Source organism: Oncorhynchus tshawytscha, linkage group LG12 (genome assembly GCF_018296145.1).
Source record: "Oncorhynchus tshawytscha isolate Ot180627B linkage group LG12, Otsh_v2.0, whole genome shotgun sequence".
Lineage (NCBI taxonomy): Eukaryota > Metazoa > Chordata > Actinopteri > Salmoniformes > Salmonidae > Oncorhynchus > Oncorhynchus tshawytscha.
This window is the reverse complement of record NC_056440.1, coordinates 68,799,257-68,825,479: the sequence shown is the minus strand read 5'-3', so window position 1 is coordinate 68,825,479 and position 26,223 is coordinate 68,799,257. Positions and strand designations below refer to the sequence as shown.

Genomic DNA, 26,223 nt, shown 5'->3' with positions numbered 1-26,223 from the left:
CATTTGTGAGTCAGCCAGATCAGAGGCAGTAGGGATGACCAGGGATGTTCTCTTGATAAGTGTGTGAATTGGACCATTTTCCTGTCAAAATGTAATGAGTACTTTTGGGTGTCAGGGAAAATGTATGGAGTAAAAAGTATATTATTTTATTTAGGAATGTAGTGAAGTAAAAGTAAAAGTTGTCAAAAATATAAATAGTAAAGTACAGATACCCCCCAAAACTTCTTAAGCAGTACTTTAAAGTATTTTTACTGAAGTACTTTACACCATTGCGTGCAATTGGCATGCTGACTGCAGGAATGTCCACCAGAGCTGTTGCCAGTGAATTGAATGTTAATTTCTTTACCATAAGCCGCCTCCAATGTCGTACGTCCAACCAGCCTCACAGCCGCAGACCACGTGTAACCACGCCAGCCCAGGACCTCCATATCTGACTTCTTCACCTGCAGGACAGTCTGAGACCAGCCAACCGGACAGCTGATGAAACTGAGGAGTATTTCTGTTTATAATAAAGCCGTTTTGCGGGGAAAAACTAATTCTGATTGTCGGGGCCTGAATCCCTGGCCTGGCTCCCAAGTGGCTGGGCCTATTCCCTCCCATGCCCACACATGACTAGGGCCTAATTTATTTATTTCAATTGACTGATATCCTTATATGAACTTTAACTCAGTAAAATCGTTGAAATTGTTGCATGTTCATATTTTTGTTCAATATATTTAGAAAATCACATACATGTCTTGCTGGCATAGCCAATATTTCTAGCTCAATAATGTTCACTCATACAACAACCCTGCAGAAAGCTGCTCATCAATTTTCTCAATAGTCCAAGCAATCACATTAAACCAACTCAAAAAAGTATGCTTTATCCTTCACCCTATTGAAAATAAAGTATGTTTAATTTAACTAGCTATGTAAGAATGACAAAGTCAAAAATGAAGCAATGAAATGACCTGGGATCTGATCTCCCTACCTAAATGTCTTCACATACCATATCCACCGCTGAGGGGAGGACGGCTCATAATAATGTCTGGAACGGAGCAAATTGAATGGTATCAAACACATGGAAATCCAATTATTCTGCTCAAGCCATTACCACGCACCCGTCCTCCCCATAAAGGTGCCACCAACCTCCTGTACTGTCTTTGATATCATGGCAAGAAAGCTACACTGATCCAGGATCAGCGAACACCCACCTCCAAATTATAAACGCCACGTACGATTCAGTGCAACCTACCTTGATAGCATAGTATATCCTCAATAATTTGACTGACAGTGTGTGTGGCCTAATAGAATAACTATGCGCGCCTTCAGAAAGTAGGAAGGGAACATTTTATCCAATGGCAACTACCCAATTTAGCTGGCATGCCATGTTGTCAATGTAGGATTTCATTCACTTGCTATCTGACACTGTAAACAAACGCCTGCTGGCATCAAGGAGGGAACGAGGATAAATGATCAGCTCGGGAGGAGACTAGTTAGCTAGCTAAATTAGCTTGACAGGGTTTCCACTAGATAGCACAGCCACAAAGTCAAAATTGGCTATAATGTAAAGATTAATGAAAACATAATTGGTGTTAATGTAAGGTTAGGCGTACGGTTAGCCCTGTGGTTAAAGTTAGGTTTAAAATCTCATTTTAAGAAGAGACATTTTAGAAATAGGCGGGGTTTACGACTTTGTGACTGTAGTAACGACCGTTTGACGGATTCCGATCAAAAAGTAAGTCCCGCTGTGACATGAATTGTTTTGAAGCTATTGTTATTTTGTTAATGAGATAGGTAACCAGACTCCAATAAGACAGATACCGCAACTTCTCGATGTGGTCAACACAAGACCCCGCATCACTGTTATTTAGCTAAGTAGCTAGCTTGGGGTGGAAATGAAAACCTCATAATTAGCTTCAAGCTAACTGTCATTAGATTAGCTTGCCATCTACCAGCTAACTGTTAGCTAGCCAGCCAGCATCATCACTACTAGCTACGCTATCGTATTGGCCGCAGTAAGTCTGCATGTAAAGTGTAACGTTAGCTAGACGAATAGCTATTGAACCGCTGATGATTTAAATTGTAGAACGCAAGTTAGTTAGATGACACGTATCACGTCCTAGCTAAGATGTTATCAATAGCGTAACTAGTTAGCTGCTAGCAGGTAGCTAGTTAGCTATCGATGGCAGACACGTCGGCAGTGGACAGGAAACATATGGGGTTGGGGCCATGGAGATAGCTAGAGCAGATGACCTGGTGGGGAGCGTGGTGAAACAGAAGTCATTTTGAGTCAGAGCCTATACAAGACAAAGTCATGTTACGATATATCAGTTATCCTGTTAGAACTTTTGTGCAGAATCCACTGAACTGTTTTAGGTTCAACGTTTATTGTCATGTTGCAGCAGTGTGTAGGAGGGAGATTCCAAGATGTGGGAAGTGTGCAGGAGGGCTTGGGTCAGAGGACTGTGTAGTTTCGGTGGATAAAGTTGTCAACTGTAGGTAGGGGTGCTCATGTTGCTGGGGACCGAAAGTGTCCGGTGCGAAAGAGGCGGGTTGAAGTGGTCAGTGTAGTGCTGGATGGTTGAGGGATCCTGAGAGGGTCTCAGTGAGTAGTAGATTTGTGCCACAGAAGGATAGGGCAAGGAGTGAGTTATGCTTTAGTAAGGTTGGCTTCTTAGCGTTCATAGCAATGGTTATCAACTGTACTGCAGAAATGGAATGTAAATCACAGAAAATAGATTTTGTTGTGGCAGCTGCAGAGAAGTATTTGGGTTTAGGAGATTTGACTTCAGAAGAGTTACAGGGTGTGTTGAGGGGCAGTGTCCCATCCTCCCAGGTTTTTGGCATGGTGCAGGAACAGATAGGGTCTAAAGTAGTGGAATCGGGTAGTGGGTTTTTAATGTGTAGGTGGCAGCTGCAGAGATTTTACTGCAAAATAGTTAATGGGGTGGTGAAATAGCAGTGGCGATTTTAGCATCTAAATCTTGGTGGGGCAAACTCCCCCAATATTTTTGGGATGTATGCCAGCAAAGCCACTACAACAACACTAAACAATACAGTAATTGCACTATAACGGTGACAAACATTTCCCACTAACTATTAGGGCCTACATAAAGCTGTCCCAACAGCAGAGTTTCTTTTCAGCACTATGTAGTGAATCCTTACCACACCTGGCTATCAGCGGAGCCTTGTCTGGCAGTGAAACAGTTCATTCAGCCTCATTTACTGCCTTTAAAAAAACATAGCTGATATAGCTGACTTGCTTACACAAATGTGGTTTCTACTGACAATTGAGATGTACAAACTATGGCATAAGGGAACCGAAGAGCGGATAAGAGGCAATCCGTAATTTCGATTAAGACATTAATTAGCGAGCTAGGACGGACAAAGTCAATATAAGTATTTGTTCAGCACTTTAAAAAAAAATGTACAGCGACCAAATTCAGAACATGGGCTGTTCTTACCGTATTCTCCCTGTACACCAAGTCAGAACCGTAGGATAAGTAAAATGAGCATATAAGCAGTACAATATTTGATTGCATTTCTCTAAAACAGGCAATACGCTACATGTGCACCACCAAGTCAGAACAGTAGTCTAAGTTATGAGGGGGAAAGGGACCAAATTATTAGTGCGAGGCACATGGGCTACTAACAGCTTACTACACAACATACACTTAGTATTACTTTCTTAGCTACAGTATAAATACAGTGCATTTGGAAATTATTCAGACCCCTTCATCTTTTCCACACTTTGTTACATTACAGCCTACATTACCCCCCCCTCAATCGACACACAATACCCCATAATGACAAAGCAAAAACAGGCTTTTGCAAATTATTGAAAATAAAAAGCTGAAATATCACATTTACATAAGTCATCTTACCCTTTACTCAGTACTTTGTTGAAGCATCTTTGGATGCGATTACAGCCTCAAGTCTTCTTGGGTATGACGCTTCAAGCTTGGCACACCTATATTTGGGGAGTTCCTCCAATTATTTTCCGCAGATCCTCTCAAGCTCTGCCAGGTTGGATGGAGAGCATGGCTGCACAGCTATTTTCAGGTCTCTCCAGAGATGTTCGATCAGGTTCAGTTCCGGGCTCTGGCCGGGCCATTCAAGGACATTCAGAGACTTGTCTCCAAGCCAAGCGTTGTCTTGGCTTTGTTTTGATACAGGTGCATGATAATAGTCCATTCTAAATCAAAACAAATTTCACACATATATATTATTTAGTATATGTAAAGACAATATTAAATCAAGGATAGTCTGCTGGATGACAATATTAGCCTATCACTTGTGAATTCTATAATATCACTTGTGAATGATGCTCAGCATAGGAAACAATGCCTTTTTTTGCAACTTTTTCAAATCATAGTTGCACACCTTATGTAGCCTAGCCCATAGGCCTATATGTTTTGATAAGGTTTGTATCACAACTAAAGTGTCCCAAAAAATTCTTAAAATTAAACACAATCTGCTTTACAAGGGGTGTAGAGCCTAACTGGCATACATAAGCAGCATGTGAGTTTGAAGTTTGGGGAGGATAATGTTCACTATAAAAATGGGGGATACTATGGGGGATAGTAGATTGACATAGGCTAGTACTTTTGCTTTCTTTAAGCCTACTCATCTTGTTGGCTGACAAAGTAAATGTGGGCAATTCTTCCAATATCTTCAATATGCACCTCGGAATTGGATAAGGACGCGTGCCATTGCATCCCCGATGTGTCTGTCTTCACTTGTAGCCTGTGAGAAAGACCCGATCACATAATGGAGAGCCATGTGAGTGAGGGGTGATTCGGAGCGCACAACGTAGTAGGGCACAACGGCCACTGGCCGCAAAGGGGATGCCGCCGTAACATTCTAGGTATTATCAAGTACTTGTCAAATTGTGAATGAGTGACTGATGTAGTCTGTAAAGCCTGTGCAAAAAACAAAGCAGAGATCATGCCTTTCAAGCGACTTCTTTCAAATCATCATTAGTCGTATCGTATTAAAAATCAAAACATATAGCCCAACGTTTGTAGAACTAAAATTACATTAATAACTCTAAGCATATAGGAGTAGCTATTTCTTTGTTAACCGCTCAACACAGAATAGCCGCATGTGCGCATTCAGCTTTGTTCAATTGTATTCTTCATACTATAAAATAATGCCATGGAGTTGAAAGCAAATCTTGTCTGCTAAATAAACTAGTAAGCAGACCGGAACTGTCTTTTTTTCCCAAGAACATACTCCAGGTGGCAGTATGCCCCCTTTCAGTTTGTTTACCAACTCATAGAAGTAGTAGTAGAAGAAAATGGACTACTTCAAAATGGACAAGCCCGTGTGTTCAGAGGACACAATGGGATAGATACAAAGAATAGTCCTCTGTCTTTCTCTATGGTTGGGGCACAGCCACTTAATTTGGGGCAGAGACAGGTGTTTTCTATCATCTCTGGTTGAAGTGATGCTTGTCATGTGTTGTTGTGTCTAAGTGCGTCTTGTGTCTCCAGATGTCTTGGAGCCAGGTATTCCACACCAGCTGCCTTGTGCTTCTGGTACATCTGCTCTGCCTGGAGGCAGTGCCCATCAGTCTGGACAAGACCAAGGTGAACCAGCCGGAGGACAAAGCCTCAGAGCCACCACCAAGTGTGGTAAGAGTTGGTGAAGGATTACATACCAAGCAAGCAAGGTGGAGAAACATGGCAGGCAGAGCAGCCCTAACAGCCATGAAAAAAGCAGTCATTTGTGCTACCAGTACAAGCTCAGAGCAGTTATACCAGCTATATTCTCTAACATAATTTATTGAATTGTAATGTATACAGACTGAACTGAAGGTCTACGGAATGATGCATGAGCTAGTATGCATGTTATGCATACTACTACAACTTACTACTTTATTTCATGTAACAGGACACTGGACTCCACTATGACCGTTATCTCAGGGAAGTCATTGATTTTCTGGAAAAAGACCAGCATTTCAGAGAGAAGCTCCATAACACAGATATGGAGGACATCAAGGTATTCTAACTGTGTCCTGCTCATTCTTGTCGTTCTTACTCTCTCTCGAGTCATTAGTCATGAAAAATGCAAAACAACAGCAGTATGATAATCATTACATCACGTTTCCTACAGATGGGGAAGCTGGCCAAAGAGCTGGACTTTGTCAGCCACCATGTAAGGACACAACTGGACGAGCTAAAAAGGCAGGAGGTTAGCCGGCTACGGACACTGATCAAAGCCAAGCAAGACATCGAAGGAGGGAACGGTATGCTGCCCAGTGAAAAGACCATTAATATGCCTTAAGTGCTGTACTGTTACCATCTAGAAACACTACGGCGTGTGGGCAAGTGACTAAGAAGTACATTTTTGAGGGAAAGGACTCAGGAGGATGTGATTAATGTCAGTGTTGAGTCACCTACTTACTTGTGAAACATGCTTCTGAAAATCTCTGTTTCGAATCACAATAGTGATAGCAGAGTATTGCAGACAACAGTAACGTCTCACTTAAACCACTAATTGGCAGGATTACAGGCTAGTATAGATGCACACAGGGTGAGCTTTTACCAACGCACCCTGCCGCACTGGATAACTATTACAGTTCCAATGTCAGGTCATCAAATTTCGTATTGTGTTATGACTGTTATACCTCACTCACAGATATGGCAGTAGACCACCAAGCTCTGCTGAAACAGTTTGAGTACCTGAACCACATGAATCCTCACACCTTTGAAGTGGAGGATCTGGACAGACTCATCAAATCAGTAAATATAATGTAGAATACATGGTACATGCATACAGTAGCTTACTAAATTACCTGTAGTCCTCTTCTCTTCAAGACATTTTAACTCTCATCCTTCATTTGACCACAAGGCCACAAACGATCTGGAGAACTATGACAAGGAGCGCCATGAGGAGTTCAAGAAGTACGAGATGACGAAAGACCATGAGCGAAGGGAACACCTCAAGAGTCTAGACGATGAAGGGAGGAAGAAGGAGGAAGAACATTACGAGGAGATGAAGAAGAAACATGCAGACCATCCCAAAGTCAACCATCCAGTAAGTCCAACTGCACTTGGATGCTATGTTATCTGTGTGTTTCAGAGCTCAATCTGTTTGTGCTCACATATGGTCTAGCCAGTCTCTAGACCATGGATGGGCAAGTTTGATGGGGGGTGGTGGGGGCCACAAAAAATCTGAACTCATCATGAGGGGCCACAGTGGCTCGAGGGTCTGTATCTAAAAATGTTTACCTGACATAAGAGAAAAATTGCTGATTCACAACCACATTTCAAAATGGGATCTTGTGTATTCTACAATTCTAAATCCCAGCAGTAAGTTGAGACTCCAAATGAGTTCCTAAATAACTGACTGTAGAAAACATTGACACCTGCTCTTTCCATGACATGCACTGACCAGGTGAAAGCTATGATCCCTTATTGATGTTACCTGTTAAATCCACTTCAGTGTAGATGAAGGGGAGGAGACAGGTTAAATAATGATTTTTAAGCCTTGAGACAATTGAGACATGCATTGTGTATGTGTGCCATTCAGAAGGTGAATGGGAAAGAAAAAGGATTTCAGTGCCTTTTGAACGAGGTATGGTAGTAGATGCCAGGCGCACCGGTTTGTGTCAAGAACTGCAACGCTGCTGGGTTTTTCACGCTCAACAGTTTCCTGTGTGTATCAAAAATGGTCCACCATCCAAAGGACATCCAGCCAACTTGACACAAGTGTGGGAAGCATTGGAGTCAACATGGGCCAGCATCCCTGTGGAATGCTGTCGACACCTTGTAGTCCATGCCCTAATGAATTGAGGCTGTTCTAAGGGCAAAAGGGGGTGGAACTCCATATTAGGAATATGTTCCTAATATTTTGTACACTCAGTATGCTTATACTGTGTATATATATATTTTCTTTTTTGAGGGGGGGAATTGATCTGCGGGCCTACAAAAGGGGGACGCCAGTTGCCCATTTCTGCTCTAGACCTTCCCCATACTTAATGATTTAGCTCAAGTGAGAGATTTATTTCTAATAGGGCACTAACATTTCTTTCTGTGCAGGGCAGCCAGAATCAGTTCAAAGAGGTGTGGGAGGAAGCAGATGGTCTTGACCCTGAAGATTTTGACCCCAAGACCTTTTTCAAGCTGCATGGTAAGTCCTCATCAATAGACATCACAGGCGGGGGTCAGGGACATCCATCTCAGAGTTCCTCAACATTCTTGCGTTTTGAATTGTCAGATTCCAATGGAGATGGCTTCTTCGATGAGCAGGAATTGGAGGCATTGTTTACGAAGGAGGTAAAGATTTGTCCTATTTTTTTTTTATGTCTCACCTGAAATGATAATGAAACGTGTGCATGTATAGATAACGGTATATTCTGTGGACTCAGCTGGAGAAGATCTATGATCCTACCAATGAAGAGGACGATATGGTGGAGATGGAGGAGGAGCGCCTGCGTATGAGAGAGCATGTCATGAACGAGGTATACTGTTGTCCCGGCCGTGAATCTTGCATACTATATTCCCATGGATTGCTATCACTGAAAGTTAGAGAATGGTTTCGTTGATATAATGAAATAAATAGTTCACATGGTGATTGATCTCTCACTGTTCACAGGTGGACACCAACAAAGACCGACTGGTCTCCTTAGAAGAGTTCCTGATTGCCACAAAGAAAAAGGAATTCCTGGAACCAGATAGTTGGGAGGTGTGGTAGCCATATTTATTTAACTCTCATTCATACTGGTCTACTTTTTATACTTCAACATTATAACTCATTATTATGAAACGGCAAGAGTAACAAAAACCATATCTCTAAACACTCCTACATTCAACCACACTGTAATTATGTTGCTTTTCAAATCAATAAGGAGAGGTAGAAGGGTATGAACTGACACGTCCTCCTTTGTTAGACCTTAGAGCAGAACCAGGCCTACACAGACGAGGAGATGAGGGAGTTTGAGGAGCACCTGGCCCAGCAGGAAGAGGACCTCAGCCAGAAAGCATCAGACCTCCAGAAACAGAGGGATGAGTTGGAGAGGCAACAGGAACAGCTCAACTCACAGAAAGTAGAGCTTCAGCAGGTACAGAGTCGGCAGTGGTAGAACAGACACAACCAACAGGTTCTCTATTACTGTAATGCACTTCTTTTGTGTGGTATTGTTATTTTTGACATGAGCTGACATACTTACCTACAACCATTAATCTGCTTATCTCTGTTTGTCTGTGGTGTTTCAGGCAGTAGAACACATGGAACGGTTGAAAACCCAGAAAGTTGAGCCCCCTCCAGAGGTTCATGGTAAGTGATAGTTTACCCCAATTCCATTTTCTCTTTACTGGTGTGCCGTGTATTTTTCCAAATGTAGTGGTGACTATGGAAAATGGATCTCAAGATGTGAAAATTCAGCGATGGGACAAGACTGTAATTACCCATTGGATATCACAAAAAAGGGATAAAAATATATTTTTAAAGATGTAAAAAATGAACTGTATTCAAAACTACTCTATTTTTCAGTAGAAGGGAATGCTATCCCAGAGCCACAAGGAGAGTACCATCCTTTGCCCCTGGGCCACCAAGATATGTCCCAAAACCACCCGGGTATGAAGCAAGACAACCACCTCCAGAACCAAATACCCCACAACACCCAGGATTTGTCCCAACCACGACTCCAAGATCTGCCCCCAGGCCATCAGGCAGTGCCATAGGGCCAACATTACTTACCATAAGGCCCCCATCAAAACCAACCCACTCAACCCCAGCTGCCAGATAAAACTCTATAGACAACACCTCTGGCTCCATGGCCCCCCACCCACAGACCTTTACAGTACTTATATACCTCCAGTCCAGTGTGCAGAGGTCCCTCCATATGGGCATGTGTATCCCGTTATCCTGAAAGAGTTAACTGAAAACCAGCTGGAGAACACAGGCGTTTACAGTATCTCTGCCCACTTGTGGATTTCAATTTGAGCCTCCAAGGCCTAGAAATGTTTTATACGTTTGCAGTCAGGGAATTTGTGTTATAGAGTGCATATGCGGTATGTGATGTATGGATTGGTCATAATTGATCATTACTTAAAATGCAGAGCTTTGGTGGAATGGTTTTGGTAGTGTCAATGTCTATATATTTTGGAACATTGTTTTTAATTAGTGCTGTGTGATATGACAATTAGGCCTAATAATTGTCAGGTCACTTCACCTGAATAATGGTAATGTTGTGAAATGTACGGATTCCTGAAAAGGCTCCATTTCAAAAGGCACTGAAAATGGCATTGGGAGCATTATGAACAGTAAAGACAACTGTCTCATGGAACAGAATATAATATAAAATACTTTTTTGTATGGGTTCATTCCTGTGTATTACATGGCATTAGCTTGGCCACCACTTTATTTCAATTCCACAAGTCTGATAACAGCAATGTATGCTAATGTTGGCTATTATGGGCACTAATCATGGGAATCCTGAGTGGATTGCAGTCTTATTTTGTGGTACTTATACTATAGCCAGCTTTTTGGATTATCTTAATTGATGTGCAAATGTAAGTCAGTTGATGATCTGGTTATTTCTGTAGAGATTATAGGTAATCACGTCTTGTTTTCAAGTTTGTGCTTGACTGAGGCTACTGTTCCTAATGACCTGTAGGTGTGTCTTGGCCAAGGCCAGTACATGTATTAATACTGAACAGCCCGTTACCAGGCAATGAGGTCTACCTTTTTTACTCAGCCCATCACCCCCAGAGTGTCTTTTAATGGGCCTTTTTGTTTTACTTTTACCCAATTCTACTGGCTAGGGCAAATGCTCTTATATTGCACCATACAGAGGTGTGCCTAATTTGTACAAAAGATTAGTTTAATTTTCAGATGACCAATTGCACAAGAAAACATCAATATTGCTGTAGACAAGTGATTTTCTTTATAGCTAGTGTTCACAACTCAAAGTGAAACTCTTACATGTGAAGTTGACATCAGTTCCAACCAATGATGTTTTTGGACCGAGCAGATATGAAGTGACAAATGCAAATTTACAGAACAGTGCATTTATTCAGTGCATCACTATCAGCTACCATATATGGCCAGAGCAAAATGTACACTCAAATCTTCATTTTGGGTAAGTCATTCAGTCAGACCTACAACCTGCTTAGACTACACATTTGTGCAGACTTTACTCCCAAACATGCCATGGCAATACAATGTACAGTATAAACAGTCTTCACATTGAGACAAAACATTTCCTTGTGTGGTATGACCGCAGTCAACATATTGTTCTTTCGTGTCATGCTTCCAAAGCCTGTTACTAGCCCCAGCCACTTTTTGTAAATGATTGCCTACTAAGCAGACCCAAATAAACAGTCCAACAGCAAAGGCACACGTTCCAGCTTGATCAGTTTAAGGCTATGCAATAGCATATGATTGTAGGAGAGCTAAGGGTGGGACGTATGGCTTCACCAAATCAACCTAGAGGTTGATATGGAGAGGAATAGTCAGATCAGGGGAAGGATGGTCCAGGAGTGTAGAGGTGATGTTTAAGGTTGCCCTAGGTGGAGAGTAGAAGAGTTGTTGGTATCCAAGACTAATTGGCTTGATGTCCTACCATTTGGGTCACCATCCCTCGGCTGGGCTTGAACAGTCCCCCCCGGCCTGTAACCGCCAAGCAGACAGAAAGTCAGTCAGCTGAGGCCAGCCTGTCACCCTTATTCTGGGTTAAGTCTGGGAATGGAGTACAATTAAAAAACCTCATCCACATTCTATTAATTACTAGTGTGCACCTGCCAAGAAAGAGAGATCAACTCAAATAGGGAGACAATTGACTGTTACGAGCAAACTAATACACCCATTACAAAATGGAATCCTGAAAACGTTAAAGGTAATAGCTGCCTTCATGTCAATTCAGTTACATACACAGTGGCATTCCCTGTAAATCTAAATAAGAGCTTTGAAAGCTTTTATCCAGGTCATACAGAATAGTATGTATTTTGCCATATGGAACCAAAGGGGGGTACACCTGTTGCCCTAGGATTTACAAATAACACCACAGGTTTACTTTGAAACTCAGTGACATGTTTCATGAATGTTTAAGCATGTTAATAGCACACAATATATGTATGCTCCTATGACAAAATACAGAAGGCAGGGCACAGCAGGTGAGGGAGACAGAAGCAGAGTGAAGTCCTTTCAGCAAAGCATAACCAAAATCCTCTAACCCACTCTTAATGTCAGCAGAGGCAGATAAGGCTATGGTGGCACCACAGAGCAGCAGGGATCAACAAAAAGAAACAAGCAGCAGACAGCAGGTTATACAACACATCTTTATTGAAAACAGTCTCCCAAGGAGTAACATCGGCTTACAAAGAGATGGTGAGAGACAGAAAAAACAAACAAGTAATGCTATGAGAACCAAAAGCAGAGGGGAAAAGTGGTTGACAGGGCTGGGCAGTGACAGAAAATATAAAAGATTCTCATGGATTGGACTGACAGTTGCAGGGGTTTTTTGCATTTATTTTGTACAAAAAAATAAATTAATGAAATCTTTCAAGTTTACAGGAATATCTATTTGTTGTTTCGAACACAGACTTGCTGATAAATCTAAATGCTGTGGATTTCAGTTTTACACGTGTTAAAACAAAAGTATCTTAGACATACCAAAGCAGGCTTACTCTGATAAATAGGCCAGGAGAAACGTGAAGATAGATGAGAACCAAAACAAAAAAAGATTTATAAAAGTGAGCTGGGGCAAACACATTCATATCTGAATGTTCAATGTGGTGGAAGTTGACAAGCGCTTTAGGATCGCATTGCTTGAGCATTACCTCGAGAGCAACCCCGAGGTCCCTGGACTGCTCCCCGCTTGTAGCCTGGCTGATATCCCTCCTGTAGAAACAGGTCATTCAGAAAGACTTATACAGCACCTTCATGACAGTATCTGGGACAACAACTCACAGAATCCCTTTTATTGGAACTAATGCAACCCTAACACAAGGGTCAAGTGTCTTCTAGTCACTAGGACCTAATGGTTGGCTATGTCCTTCCTTACCCGCTGGTAGGTGCTGTTGGGGTAGTCCCGGGACGCCGTGCTGAACTGGGCCTGTTGCCCATAACCATTGTTTGGAGTGTTCGAGAAGGGAGGGCGATAGCCATCATACCCTCCTGAGGAAGACAAACATTTATCCTGTTAACACCACAATAAAAATCACTCCTGTATCAAAGTAGGTCTCTTACAGTAAATTAGCTGGATCTCATACCTCTGAAGCCGTTAGACGATCCTCGGTATCCATTGATCATGCCCCGGGGGTTCCTAGGGCCTCCGCGAGACACACCCCCCCTGCTGTTATAGAAGGACTGGCCTTGCCGCCCAAAGCCTGGCCCCTGGGACGACTGCACCTGGTGGCCCGCTGCCGCTGACATCACTTGGTCTTGGGTGTGGAAGCCTCCTACAGCTGAGAACAGCGTAAGAGTCATTAACAACATTTGACCTTTCTGATCATGCCCTTAGACCAAAGTCTTCAGACCCAAGATCTACTGGTCCTCAGACTCCACTTGTCTAAGTCACATCCTCAGCCCCAACAGCCACCCCAGTCCCCCTCTCACCGGACTGTAGAGTGTCCTGCTGGATGTCAGGCTCCTCCACGGAGTGCTCCGCCTGGCTGCTGAAGCCCTGGCCGTAGCCGCTGGGGAACTGGTTCTGCTTCAGACTGTCTGCTTCGTTAGTGGGGGGCACGGGGGCGTTCAGGTTGAACACCTTAGGGACACAATACAACCAGAGAAAAGCTTTCATTTAGAGGTGTCAGATACCCACACAAGACTCGCAGACAACAGCAAATCACCACTAACAGACTCTAGTCTGATTATTGAGCATACTCTACATACTGTCCAAGGTTCGCTAAATAAAGTTAATCAGCTTAGAGTTGATTATAAATCTTTATGTAGACATGGGGCAGACAAGAGCATTCTGTTCTGCTCTGACAGATGGGGGAGGGGGATGGTAATGGGATGAAGCTTGGTTTTGAGAAATGTAGGCCAACACTGGAATTATACTTATTAATTCAGTTGATGTCCCAATCAGTTCTCATTATCCTTGCAAAGTAAATCTGGTATTACTGTTGTGTGCCAGTGTGTACCACTTCTATTTTTCCTGTCCTAAGACTTGTGGTACCATCAACGTGTGGTAAGTGATTAGAGTTAAGTGGGTTATATGACGGTTTTGTTCAAGTGAAGCGATGTCAGTTATAAGTCCTCCATTAACAAAGCCTACCGCTTGCATGGACTGGAATGGTGCTGCGTTGACATTGATGCCGCCGCTGTGGGGGGTGGAGACGGGCGGGAAGGCAGAGGGCAAGGAGGACGGGGCGGGGGACTGCTCAGACGACAGGGACATCGAGGCCTGGTTTAGGGAGGGGGCGGGGCGGGGAGACAGACGTCACATACTTCAATGGTTTTCACAGACACTTCAGGACAGGCAGGTAGGATGAGTGTTAACCATCTCTCACACTGCCCAATAACAGCCAAGCATAGAGAAGCTCCACCACCCACCCAGTCAGGGGGGTAGAGGAGGGTGGAGTAGAGGGCACCTTGGGGAGGGAGGGTATACCTGGATGTGGTCGGTGCCGTCTGTCTGTGGCCGGGGCTCTGCTGTGTGGGAGGGCTGGTAGAGGGGCGCTGTGGAGGAGTAGCCATCAGGTGTGGAGGAGACCATGGGGACCTGGGGAGGATAAGGGAAGGTTCATATAGTACCCTTGCCCTTTCAATAAGTCTGCTCCGGTATCGAGTCTTGGGGATCACTAGCAGAATTGTGTTCGAGTATCATTATTGCTACTTACGCGTGTAGATTCAGGAACTGAGCTTGATTGAGAAAGTCTTGATTCTGAATGAACTGTACACAAGACAAATATAAAATGGTTTGTTGGTCAAACTGCTTAGAGCAACTAAAAATGAACAGACAAAACTCAAGAGTATATAAGCAGTACTACTCACCGGCCAGTTTATTAGGTACACCACCCCATTCCCAAAAATGAATCGCTCCTACAGACAATGAGTCACGTGGTCATGGCTTGGTATATAAAGCAGACAAATAGACATCCAGGTACTGTTCGATTGAACTTTATAATTGGCAAAATAAGTGACCTAAGAGTCTGAGCGTGGTTTGATCGTCGATGCTAGGCGTGCCGGACCCAGTATCTCAGAAATTGCCGACCTCCTGGTATTTCACGCACGACAGTGTCTAGGGTTTACCGAGAATGGTTCAACAAAAAAAACATCCAGTCAGTCAGCAGTCCTGTGTGCAAAAACAGCTCATTGATGAGAGGTCAAAGTAGGACGGCAAGAATAATGCAAGCTAACAGGCGGAACACAAACAGACAAATAACGTTGCAGTATAATAGTGGTGTGCAGAACGGCATCTCGGAATGAACTCATCAGTCCTTGTCACGGATGGGCCATTGCAGCAGACGGCCACTCCTATTGGCTAAAAACAAGAAGCGGGTCCAGTGGGTACACGATCACACTGAACAATTAAGGAGTGGAAATACATTGCCTGGTCAGATGAATCCCGGTTCTTGTTGCATCATACTGATGGCAGCGTCAAGATTTGGCTAACAGTTAAATTCGGAAGTTTACATACACTTAGGTTGAAGTCATTAAAACTAGTTTTTCAACTACTCCACAAATGTCTTGTTAGCAAGTTGGTTAGGACATCTACTTTGTGCAAGACTCAAGTAATATTTCCAACAATTGTTTACAGACAGATTATTTCACAATTCCAGTGGGTCAGAAGTTTACATACACCAAGTTGACTGTGCTTTTAAACAGCTTGGAAAATTCCAGATAATGTCATCATGGCTTTAGAAGCTTCTAATAGGCTAGTTGACATAATTTGAGTCAATTGGAAGTGTACCTGTGGATGTATTTCAAGGACTACCTTCAAACTCAGTGCCTCTTTGCTTGACATCATGGGAAAATCAAAAGAAACCAGCCAAGACCAAAGAAAATAATTGTAGACCTCCACAAGTCTGGTTCATACTTGGGAGAAATGTCCAAATGCCTGAAGGTAACATGATAATCTGTACAAACAATAATACACAAGTATAAACACCATGGGACCACGCAGCCGTCATACCGCCCAGGAAGGAGAGTCCTAGAGATGAACGTACTGTGGTACGAAAAGTACAAATCAATCCCAGAACAACAGCAAAGGAACCTTGTGAAGATGCTGGAAAAAAACACCATAAAAAAGCCAGACTACAGTTTACAACTGCACATGGGGACAAAGATTGTACTTTTAGGAGAAATGTCCTCTAGTCTGATGAAACAAAAATAGAACTGTTCGGCAATAATGACCATCGTTATGTTTGGAGGAAAAGGGTTTGCAAGCCGAAGAACACCATCCAAACCATGAAGCATGGGGGTGGCAGCATCATGTTGTGGGGGTGCTTTGCTGCAAGAGGGACTGGTGCACTTCACAAAATAGATGGCATCATGAGGGAGGAAAATTATGTGGATACATTGAAGCAACATCCCAAGACATGTCAGAAAGTTAAAGATTGATCGCAAATGGGTCTTCCAAATGGACAATGACCCCCAAGCATAGTGGCTTAAGGACAACAAAGTCAAGGTATTAGAGTGGCCACCACAAAGCCCTGACCTATAGAACATTTGTGGGCAGACCTGAAAAGGCATGTGCGAGCAAGGAGGCCTACAAACCTGACTCAGTTTCACCAGCTCTGTCAGGAGGAATGGGACAAAATTCACCCAACTCATTGTGGGAAGCGTGTGGAAGGCTACCCGAAACATTTGACCCAAGTTTAAATTGTTTAAAAGGCAATGTTACCAAATGACTGTTTGTAAACTTCTGACCCACTGGGAACGTGATGAAATAAACAAATGCCAAAATAAATCACTCTACTATTATTCTGACATTTCACATTCTTAAAACAAAGTGGTGATCCTAACTGACCCAAGACAGGGAATTTCTACTAGGATTAAATGTCAAGAATTGTGAAAAATGTATTTGGCTAAAGTGTATGTAAACTTCTGACTTCAACTGTATGTAGCATGAATCCATGGACCTGGTGTGGAGACTGTTTTCCTGGCACACGTTAGGTCCCTTGATACCAATGGAGTAACAGTGTCTCCGACACCTTGTAGAATCCACGCCCAAAATTATTTCAGGCTGTTCTAGAAGCAAGGGGGATCCGATCCGGTACTAGATGGGTGTACCTAATAAATTGTTGGTGAGTGTAAAAGGGAACATCTCTAGGACTACAGCCTCTGAGTGGTGGTGTTAGAGGGGAGTTAAAACAGAACATGATGTACTAACACTGACCCATGTGCTGCAGGACCACGCTCTGTGCAGACTTCATGGGCTGGGCCAACACGATGGCTGGGTCCAGAGCATGGCCATCAAACTCCAACATGGAGTCCTGTGGGAGGAAGCACATGGGTCAGCATGAACAAGAGACCAAACAGGATCCGATAAGGCAGGACCATATGGGGGCAGTTGGAAGGATCATCACCTGCATGAAGTTATAGGTCCCCTGCATCTGGGCCATGAGGTCCTGTACGACCTGCTTCCGGACCACGGGGTCAGGCGTGTGGGAGACTGGGTTCACAGTGTGGGGCTCGGGGGTCATCTGGGGAGGAGACTGGTGCTGGAGGGCATTGACCACCTAAAGACACAGGGACAGATTTAAACCCAGCTGATGACACCATTGGGCCATGGCGTTACTTGTTGAACCCTAAAAGATTCTGTTTGTTACTGTGTAATATGACAAATGATATGAGAGGTGTAGACATGCAGCATACCTGGACCTCTGCTGTCCACTCCTCTACATGGTCGTTGCCAGTGCTGCTGTATGTGGTTTCTGGAATGAACTGTCTGTTTACAAACTACACAAAAACATAAGAGCACTTGATTAGATTCCAATAGACAAGGGAAATCAGAGAATTCTGAACTTTACAGCAGTTAAGAGTCAGGGTAGAGATTGAACTCACCTCTGTGGCTTCTACTTCAATGGCCTCTGTGTATTCTTGCATAACTGTTCGCTCTGTAAAAGGAATACACTGATTAATATCCACTCATCCAGGTGCACACATCAAAATCTAACCCAGAAGTAAAATCTCACGTAATTTATTCAGCTGCGTGATTAACGTCCGTCTTAATACGCATTAGAAATTTAGCATTACAGCAATATAAAGTCTCCACCCTCACAAAAGGAAACGCTCAGCCAAAGCACTCAAGGCGAAGCAGTTTAAGCATTGCCTTCGCCCAATCCTGATACGTCCAAATAGCCAGTGACAAAAAAAAAAAAAAACAATCCTGCTCGAATCTCATGCATCCCATTCAGTCAAGAAGATTCTCGGTCTACACAGGTATTTTTCCCACAGGAAATTATGGCTGTGTCGGTTACCTGGTTCTGCGGGCTGCTCCCTGCTTCCAGATGACTCATGCACCACAGACTGCTGCTCCTCCTCTTCTTCCTCCTCCTCCTCCTCCTCCTCTTCTTCTTCTTCACACGCGCCGTTCTGATGCATTTGTGCTCTGTCAAAATAGCCACTCAGCAGCACCTTGTCCAGGGTCTCCTTCAGTGCCTTGTCTATAGGAAAGGGGCAGATCATATTCAGAACGTATGAGAAATGTCTTGATAATGCATAAATATACCACAGTTTAGTGGTCCCAATCGGTAACAGAAACTTTTGTGAGTTAGTCAATAGGCCGGGTCTATGCTTGGTATAGTCACAGCTGTGACCCATTCCACAGCACTAGGCCTAGCCAAGATCCACTGCTCGAAGCACTTTAATAACCCTCAAGTATTTATAATCCACAATGCCATATGATCCACCGCAAAGTTGTCTCTGGAATATGGGAGGTGGATGCTCACTACTGGCACTACCCCTCAAAGCCCACTGGCCTGAAACCAGTTCACCCCAACCACAGAAAAGAGCTTCCCTTTATACATGTTCTGCTAACATGGCCTGTATGTCCAGCATGCCCTTTGTGCTTCAAGGGCTTGGATGGGCTTTAGTCATAACACTGCTCCCAGCTCAGCAAACTTTCCTTTCAAGCTCCTTTTATTCAAAATCTAAGATAAGCCCCAATATACTCATTATGCAGATGGGGGTGTGGGTAACTAATTAAAACAAGCCAAAGTCTACATGTACATGGTAAATAAAATGAGAGCTACTTCAAAAAGTGTTAGAAACATACATGTGGTTCCTGCCACAGCCTGGTCTCTGCCCTCTAGCAGTTCCCATAGGTGTAGGGAGGCCTCATCATACTGGTCAGTCAACCTGAAGAACAGGGAAGGACATTTACAACATGCCTACCATCATATTGCGTCACTCCTCCGTCAAAAACAAAGAGAAAACAAAGGGTTTGTACCGGACGTCATGGTCCCGTTCAGGGCCCACCAGCTTGTAGAAATTGTCCAGTGCGGTGAGGTCAGCATCGGTGAGCAGGGGGGAGCCTGCAGCGGGCTGTTTCAGGTCCTGCCTCGTCTGCTCATCCCCCAGCCGGTCAAGCAGGAACTGCAGCTCCAGAACAGTCTTCAGACGCCTCTGCTCCATCTCCTCCCGCTGTAGCTGCTCCCTCCGGGCAGACTTCTTCACTGCCTTCTGGATCTGCAAGGAAATGGGGAAGGAGTTGTCACTGCACTATGGCCACAGTGACTGAGAAACAGCACCTAATAAATACAGTGAGTGTGGTCATAGTGACCAGAATGAAACCTTGAGACGGAACTCACCTCTTGCCCCAAAGACAGGAAGCTCTTCTGCAACTCCCTTGCAAAATCCAGGTTGTTGGTTACTTCCTGGAACTTGGTCAAGGCATCCTACAGACGAGACAAGAGGGAATGAACATGAAATATTTTGTTAGCTGTGTCATAGATCAAAACAACAAACACCACAGTATAAAAATAGAAAGCTGAAGAATGAAATATTATAGTAAATTTGCAACAGGTTAAACAATCAGGTTCACAATTGAAGTTCCCTGAGCTAACATCAACCCAAACCAGTGTCTTGTACGTACCAGCTGATCCTGGTTCAACCGTTCTCCTTTATTCTTCTTGGCCTGGTAGTCATCCAGCTTGCCCTATAGAAATATGGCACATTTAATAAGGGTTACGAGACAGTCTGCTGAGATTCTTTCAGCAGAATTATACCAACTGAGGTTACCCAGGAATATACCATCTATTAAGTGCTGTGATTCCAACGCCAAATAAAGGTCATAGGTTAATGATTGATTACACCAACTAAATTTGTCTGTAGCCATAATAATGTTGGTTACCAACTTTGAGACAAAGTCAATACAGGGTCATAAGGCAGACAATCTTTTCAGACGAGACATCCAGAATTGCTCCTCAGTTGGTCTCAAGCAACGACTAAGCATGAAACAACCTATGCTTTTTGGGAGGTTTCCGAAAGCATGCTTAGATGAAAAAAAGGAAACATTGTTACCTTTTTCTTTTCCATGTTGCGGACCTTCTTGTCTATCACCTGCAGGACCTGCTTCATGGCCTCAGACTGGGTTCCAGAACCCAACTCTGGGCTAGAGGACTGAACAGCATTGTTGCCAACTGTTGCTGAAGGCATCTGACAGAAAATTATTTGTAGTAGTCATTATTAGTGAAGGCCACAAAACACTGAGGATGTAATTGAATACAATAAAGGTTAAAATATGTTGAGGATTAAAACAGTTTGCCAATGGTGATGTAAACAAAAGGCCTGAACAATGGCATTATATTGTTGACCACAAGTGGTCAGACAGACATTTTAATATAACTAAAAAAAATAAGCCCTGGGTACTACTTATTAATGTTCCTTGACGAAAAACTGAAAGACCTATGAATGAATTTGGATATTATGTCGGTTTGCTTAATGATTTCTGTCAAACGCTAACGTTCGCTAACTCTCAAGACAAGTAACGTTAGCGTTACAATTCAATAGCTAGTACCTTGATAATTAACGTTAGTATTTCAAGATTTGTTCCCATTAACGAGCTAAGAAACTAAAGCCGACGAGGCACATTAGGGAAAAATGGGATAAATTGCCAGTCCTTTGTGAGTCGAGGGACTGTCAGCCGAGCATTGTCCAATGAACCGCATAAACGTTACCTGCCAAACTAACGTTAGCTAGCTACGCTACTCATCAACAAATAAACGTTAATTCCGACAAAACAATTATTTATGCAGCAACCTACACATCGTCACAAGTAAAACATTTATGCCATTTGAAAACAGATGGTCATCAAATTAGGCTTAAACTTGAATCCCATCCCAGAACAACCCCCACCCGGCTACAGGGCTAGCTTGGCTACATTTAGCTAGCTAGCTAACGTTAGCTAGTTTCCTTTTCTCCTCGCATTGTTACCGAGACCGGCGTTAGCTAGCTGGCAACGCGAACCACTTAGATGCGAGATAGAAATCGATAGTTGACTAGCTAGTTAGTTAATTAGTTAGCTAACGCGATTCGAAAAAATATGATTAACTACATGTATATGAACGACAGCCATCACACTAGTTTGTTGAAATGTACCTTGCTAATGTGGTCACTGAACTTGGATTCCGTTTAATCAATAGGATGACAGGACAATGCTAGATAGAAACGACTTTAGTCAGAGGCTAGCCTAGCTCGCAAAATTATTTCTGAATTTGACGCTCACAACATCCACTTACCTTAAGGCTATCTGTCTTTGTTCGTCGTCTGACGTTGTAGTTTTGGCTCTATATATTTCGTGTAGCTTTTATGTTACTTTGTATCGACAATGGTGTTCCGCCTCCCCGGGCTCACCGAGAACTATACTGCTGGCAGATGCTAACGAAACACGAGATCAGGGTCGGGTGGCTGCAAGGCCCCTTTGGTAGTCCTATAATTGCCTGAGTTCATCTTGGTAGACAGACAGATTTAACTAGAATTTATCCTCAACATTGCAATTTAATTGCAGATAAATTTATGGAAGCTGTATTTGACAGATTTAGGTACGCATTTTTATGCAAGGCAAGTTGTATTGAATCCCACATTTATTGCAAGCCATTTACTGAATCCCACATTTATTGCAAGCCATTTACTGAATCCCAAGTTTATTTAAACCATTATTCTCTGCATTGAAAAGTACAATAGATTATCCTTTGCAATTCTATCGAATGATTACGTCGAAATAATATCCGTTTCTAAACCCAGAGGCGCAAAATCGCGAGACTCCCGGGAACACTTGCCAAACAGACCAGGCCAGGCAGTGTTTGAGATGTCAATGAATGAGAGAAGTGGAAAAATCTTCCTTTAGTTGTTAATTTTCTCGAAATCTAAAAGCCACAACCTAACCAATGTCGTAAGTAGTTGCACATGTTTTTACTCCAACATCGTGAAAGTGACAAACTGACACATTTTCATTTTGTCAAAAACAACTTTATATTGCAGGGCCTGCACATGCGCAATGTGGTGCGATACGACAGAGCCTATACGTATTTATATGCATTAGTTTAGCTAACCGACGTCGCCATGACCTCGCCTACAAATGTGATCGGGGAGTTATATTGGAGAAGCAGTGTTAGCCTATTTTCATTCTGTACTGTGTTTGCTAATATTGTTCACTAATAGTCTACATATTTTATTTGGTGTGGGATCTTGTCTACAGGTAGGCTAGTTGAGAACAAGTTCTCATTTACAACTGCGACCTGGCCAAGATAAAGCAAAGCAGTTCGACACATACAACAGTTACACATGGAATAAACAAAAATACAGTAGAAAGTCTATATACAGTGTGTGCAGATGAGGTAAGATAAGGGAGGTAAGGCAATAAATAGGCCATGGTGGCGAAGTAATTACAATATACCAATAAAACAGTGGAGGGATGTGCAGGAGATGAATGTGCTACGCGTGCTCTTGTCACGTTCGTTATAAGGATCGGACCAATGCGAGCCTGAATAAGAGTTCCACATATTTTTAATGAACTGAAACTCACTGAAAAAAAACCCCACAACCAACCGTGACGCTACTAGTGTGCACACAGGCACCTAACTGGTTAAATAAAGGTGAAAAAAAGAGCACATTATGACTTGTTTAGGACTCGAAACTCAAAGATAAAGACTTGAGACTTGACTGGATACTTGACGGTCTTGACATGGGATTTGAGTGCTAAGACTTGAGACTTACTTGTGACTTGTAAAACAATGACTTGGTCCCACCTCTGCTACTTGGCACACCTGTATTTCAGAGTTTTTCCCAGTCTTCTCTGCAGATCCTCTCAAGCTCAGTCAGGTTGGATAGCGAGCGTCACTGCACAGCTATTTTTAGGTCTCTCCAGAGATGTTCGAGCAGGTTGAATGAACCTAACAGGTACAACCCCAAATCAGTAAACACGGGCACCCTCATAGATGTCATCCTAACTAACTCGCCCTCCAAATACACCTCTCCTGTTTTCAATCAAGATCTCAGCAATCACTGCCTCATTGACTGCATCCGTAATGGGTCTGCGACCAAACAACCACCCCTCATCACTGTCAAACGCTCCCTAAAACACTTCTGCGAGCAGGCCTTTCTAATCGACCTGGCCGGGGTATCCTGGAATGACATTGACCTCATCCCGTCAGTAGATGATGCCTGGCTATTCTTTAAAAGTGCCTTCCTCACCATCTTAAATAAGCATGCCCCACTCAAAAAATGTAGAACTAGGAATAGATATAGTCCTTGGTTCACTCCAGACCTGTCTGCCCTTGACCAGCACAAAAACATCCCGTAGAGTTCTGAATTAGCATCGAATAGCCCCCGTGATATGCAACTTTTCAGGAAGTTAAGAACAAATATACACAGGCAGTTAGAAAAGCTAAGGCAAGCTTTTTCAAACAGAAATTTGCATCCTGTAGTACTAACTCAAAAAAGTTCTGGGACACTGTAAAGTCCATGGAGAATAAGAGCACCTCCTCCCAGCTGCCCACTGCTCTGAGGCTAGGAAACACTGTTACCACCGATAAATCGACTATAATTGAGAATTTCAATAAGCATTTTTCTACAGCTGGCCATGCTTTCCACCTGGCTACCCCTACCCCGTTCAACTGCCTGGCACCCTCCACAGCAACCCACCAACGCCCCCACCATTTCTCCTTCACCCATACAGTGGGGAGAACAAGTATTTGATACACTGACGATTTAGCAGGTTTTCCTACTTACAAAGCATGTAGAGGTCTGTCATTTTTTAAATCATATGTACACTTCAACTGTGAGAGACGGAATCTAAAACAAAAATCCAGAAAATCACATTGTATGATTTTTAAGTAATTAATTTGCATTTTATTGCATGACATAAGTATTTGATCACCTACCAACCAGTAAGAATTCTTGCTCTCACAGACCTGTTAGTTTTTCTTTAAAAATCCCTCCTGTTCTCCATTCATTACCTGTATTAACTGCACCTGTTTGAACTCGTTACCTGTATAAAAGACACCTGTCCATTCACTCAATCAAACAGACTCCAACCTCTCCACAATGGCCAAGACCAGAGAGCTGAGTAAGGACATCAGGGATAAAATTGTAGACCTGCACAAGGCTGGGATTGGCTACAGGACAATAGGCAAGCAGCTTGATGAGAAGGCAACAACTGTTGGTGCAATTATTCGAAAATGGAAGAAGTTCAAGATGACGGTCAATCGCCCTCGGTCTGGGGCTCCATGCAAGATCTCACCTCGTGGGGCATCAATGATCATGAGGAAGGTGAGGGATCAGCCCAGAACTACACTGCAGGACCTGGTCAATGACCTGAAGAGAGCTGGGACCACAGTCTCAAAGAAAACCATTTGTAACACACTACGCCGTCATGGATTAAAATCCTGCAGCGCACGCAAGGCCCCCCTGCTCAAGACAGCGCATGTCCAGGCCCGTCTGAAGTTTGCCAATGACCATCTGGATGATCCAGAGGAGGAATGGGAGAAGGTCATGTGGTCTGATGAGACAAAAATAGAGCTTTTTGGTCTAAACTCCACTCGCCATGTTTGGAGAAAGAAGAAGGATGAGTACAACCCCACGAACACCATCCCAACCGTGAAGCATGGAGGTGGAAACATCATTCTTTGGGGATGCTTTTCTGCAAAGGGGACAGGACGACTGCACCGTATTGATGGGGAGGATGGATGGGGCCATGTATCGCAAGCTCTTGGCCAACAACCTCCTTCCCTCAGTAAGAGCATTGAAGATGGGTCGTGGCTGGGTCTTCCAGCATGACAACGACCAGAAACACACAGCCAGGGCAACTAAGGAGTGCCTCTGTAAGAAGCATCTCAAGGTCCTGGAGTGGCCTAGCCAGTCTCCAGACCTGAACCCAAAAGAAAATCTTTGGAGGGAGCTGAAAGTCTGTATTGCCCAGCGACAGGCCCGAAACCTGAATGATCTGGAGAAGGTCTGTATGGAGGAGGGGGGCCAAAATCCATTTTTTTAGATTCCGTCTCTCACAGTTGAAGTGTACCTATGATAACAATTACAGACCTCTACATGCTTTGTCGGTAGGAAAACCTGCAGAATCGGCAGTGTGTCAAACACTTGTTCTCCCCACTGTAGCTGATGTTCTGAAAGAGCTGCATAATCTGGACCCCTACAAATCAGCTGGGCTAGACAATCTGGACCCTCTCTTTCTATTACTAGCCTGTTCAACCTTTGTAAGGCCGTAGGGAGACCGGGCAAAGGGAGGAGACGACAGGACTTAGAAAAATGATCCACAACGACCAGGATCGTGGTGTTACCATGTGAAGGTGGAAAATCGGTTAGGAAATCCACCGACAGTAGCTCATAGTTTAGGGATCCCCATTGTTCCTGTGGATGTGCCTTTTCCCGTTCACGCCTTAGATAGTCGACCATTAGGGTCAGGGTTTATCAGGGAGGCCACCGCTCCTTTGAGTATGGTGATGCAGGGGGGTCACAGGGAAAAGATTAGTCTTTTTCTTATTGATTCTCCTGCATATTCTGGGGTGCCTGACCAACCCTGGTTAGCTTGTCATAACCCCACTGTTTCTTGGCCACAGAAGGCTCTCATGGGGTCGTCGCGAGAGTGCTCAGGTAGGTGTTTAGGCGTTCTCCGTTGGTGCTACTACGGTGGAAGTCCACACCAGGTCTCCACCGTGCGCATCCCCCCAGAATATGCCGATTTGGCTCTCGCTTTCTGTAAAAACAAGGCGACTCAATTACCACCCCATCGACGGGGGGATTGTGCGATAAATATCCTGGTAGAAGCTGCACTTCCCAGGAGACACGTGTATCCCCTGTCGCAAGCGGAGATGGTGGCTATGGAGA

General features: G+C 43.6%; 2 protein-coding genes across 6 annotated transcripts; one reads left to right on the top strand and one right to left on the bottom strand.

Moving 5' to 3' along the window:
- Nucleotides 1–1,389: 1,389 nt before the first annotated feature.
- LOC112247038 (nucleobindin-2) lies at nucleotides 1,390–11,329 on the top strand. 3 transcript variants are annotated; one of them, XM_024415680.2, is made up of 13 exons: nucleotides 1,390–1,717; nucleotides 5,478–5,618; nucleotides 5,878–5,985; nucleotides 6,100–6,232; nucleotides 6,625–6,728; nucleotides 6,838–7,023; nucleotides 8,028–8,118; nucleotides 8,206–8,264; nucleotides 8,357–8,449; nucleotides 8,584–8,673; nucleotides 8,879–9,049; nucleotides 9,204–9,264; nucleotides 9,484–11,329. In XM_024415680.2, the coding sequence occupies exons 2-13, from the start codon at nucleotides 5,478–5,480 to the stop codon at nucleotides 9,669–9,671; spliced, it is 1,425 nt and encodes a 474-aa protein (XP_024271448.1). In that variant the 5' UTR covers nucleotides 1,390–1,717; the 3' UTR covers nucleotides 9,672–11,329. The 3 variants fall into 3 exon arrangements, with proteins under 3 accessions (XP_024271448.1, XP_024271446.1, XP_024271447.1); XM_024415678.2 differs by having other exon boundaries at nucleotides 9,481–11,329; XM_024415679.2 differs by lacking the exon at nucleotides 1,390–1,717 and adding an exon at nucleotides 1,813–1,997 and having other exon boundaries at nucleotides 9,481–11,329.
- Nucleotides 11,202–21,823, bottom strand: LOC112247037 (caprin-1-like). 3 transcript variants are annotated; one of them, XM_042330984.1, is made up of 19 exons: nucleotides 21,624–21,821; nucleotides 20,407–20,541; nucleotides 19,979–20,041; nucleotides 19,695–19,781; nucleotides 19,334–19,572; nucleotides 19,160–19,242; nucleotides 18,363–18,548; nucleotides 17,947–17,999; nucleotides 17,758–17,841; nucleotides 17,469–17,621; nucleotides 17,273–17,375; nucleotides 14,778–14,830; nucleotides 14,549–14,659; nucleotides 14,213–14,341; nucleotides 13,549–13,699; nucleotides 13,203–13,397; nucleotides 12,995–13,107; nucleotides 12,771–12,831; nucleotides 11,202–11,601 (listed from the first exon to the last, which is right to left on the bottom strand). In XM_042330984.1, exons 2-19 carry the CDS (start codon nucleotides 20,539–20,541, stop codon nucleotides 11,534–11,536), a joined length of 2,067 nt encoding a protein of 688 aa, XP_042186918.1. In that variant the 5' UTR covers nucleotides 21,624–21,821; the 3' UTR covers nucleotides 11,202–11,533. The 3 variants fall into 3 exon arrangements, with proteins under 3 accessions (XP_042186918.1, XP_024271445.2, XP_042186919.1); XM_024415677.2 differs by having other exon boundaries at nucleotides 17,279–17,375; nucleotides 21,624–21,820; XM_042330985.1 differs by lacking the exon at nucleotides 14,213–14,341 and having other exon boundaries at nucleotides 21,624–21,823.
- Nucleotides 21,824–26,223: the final 4,400 nt, after the last annotated feature.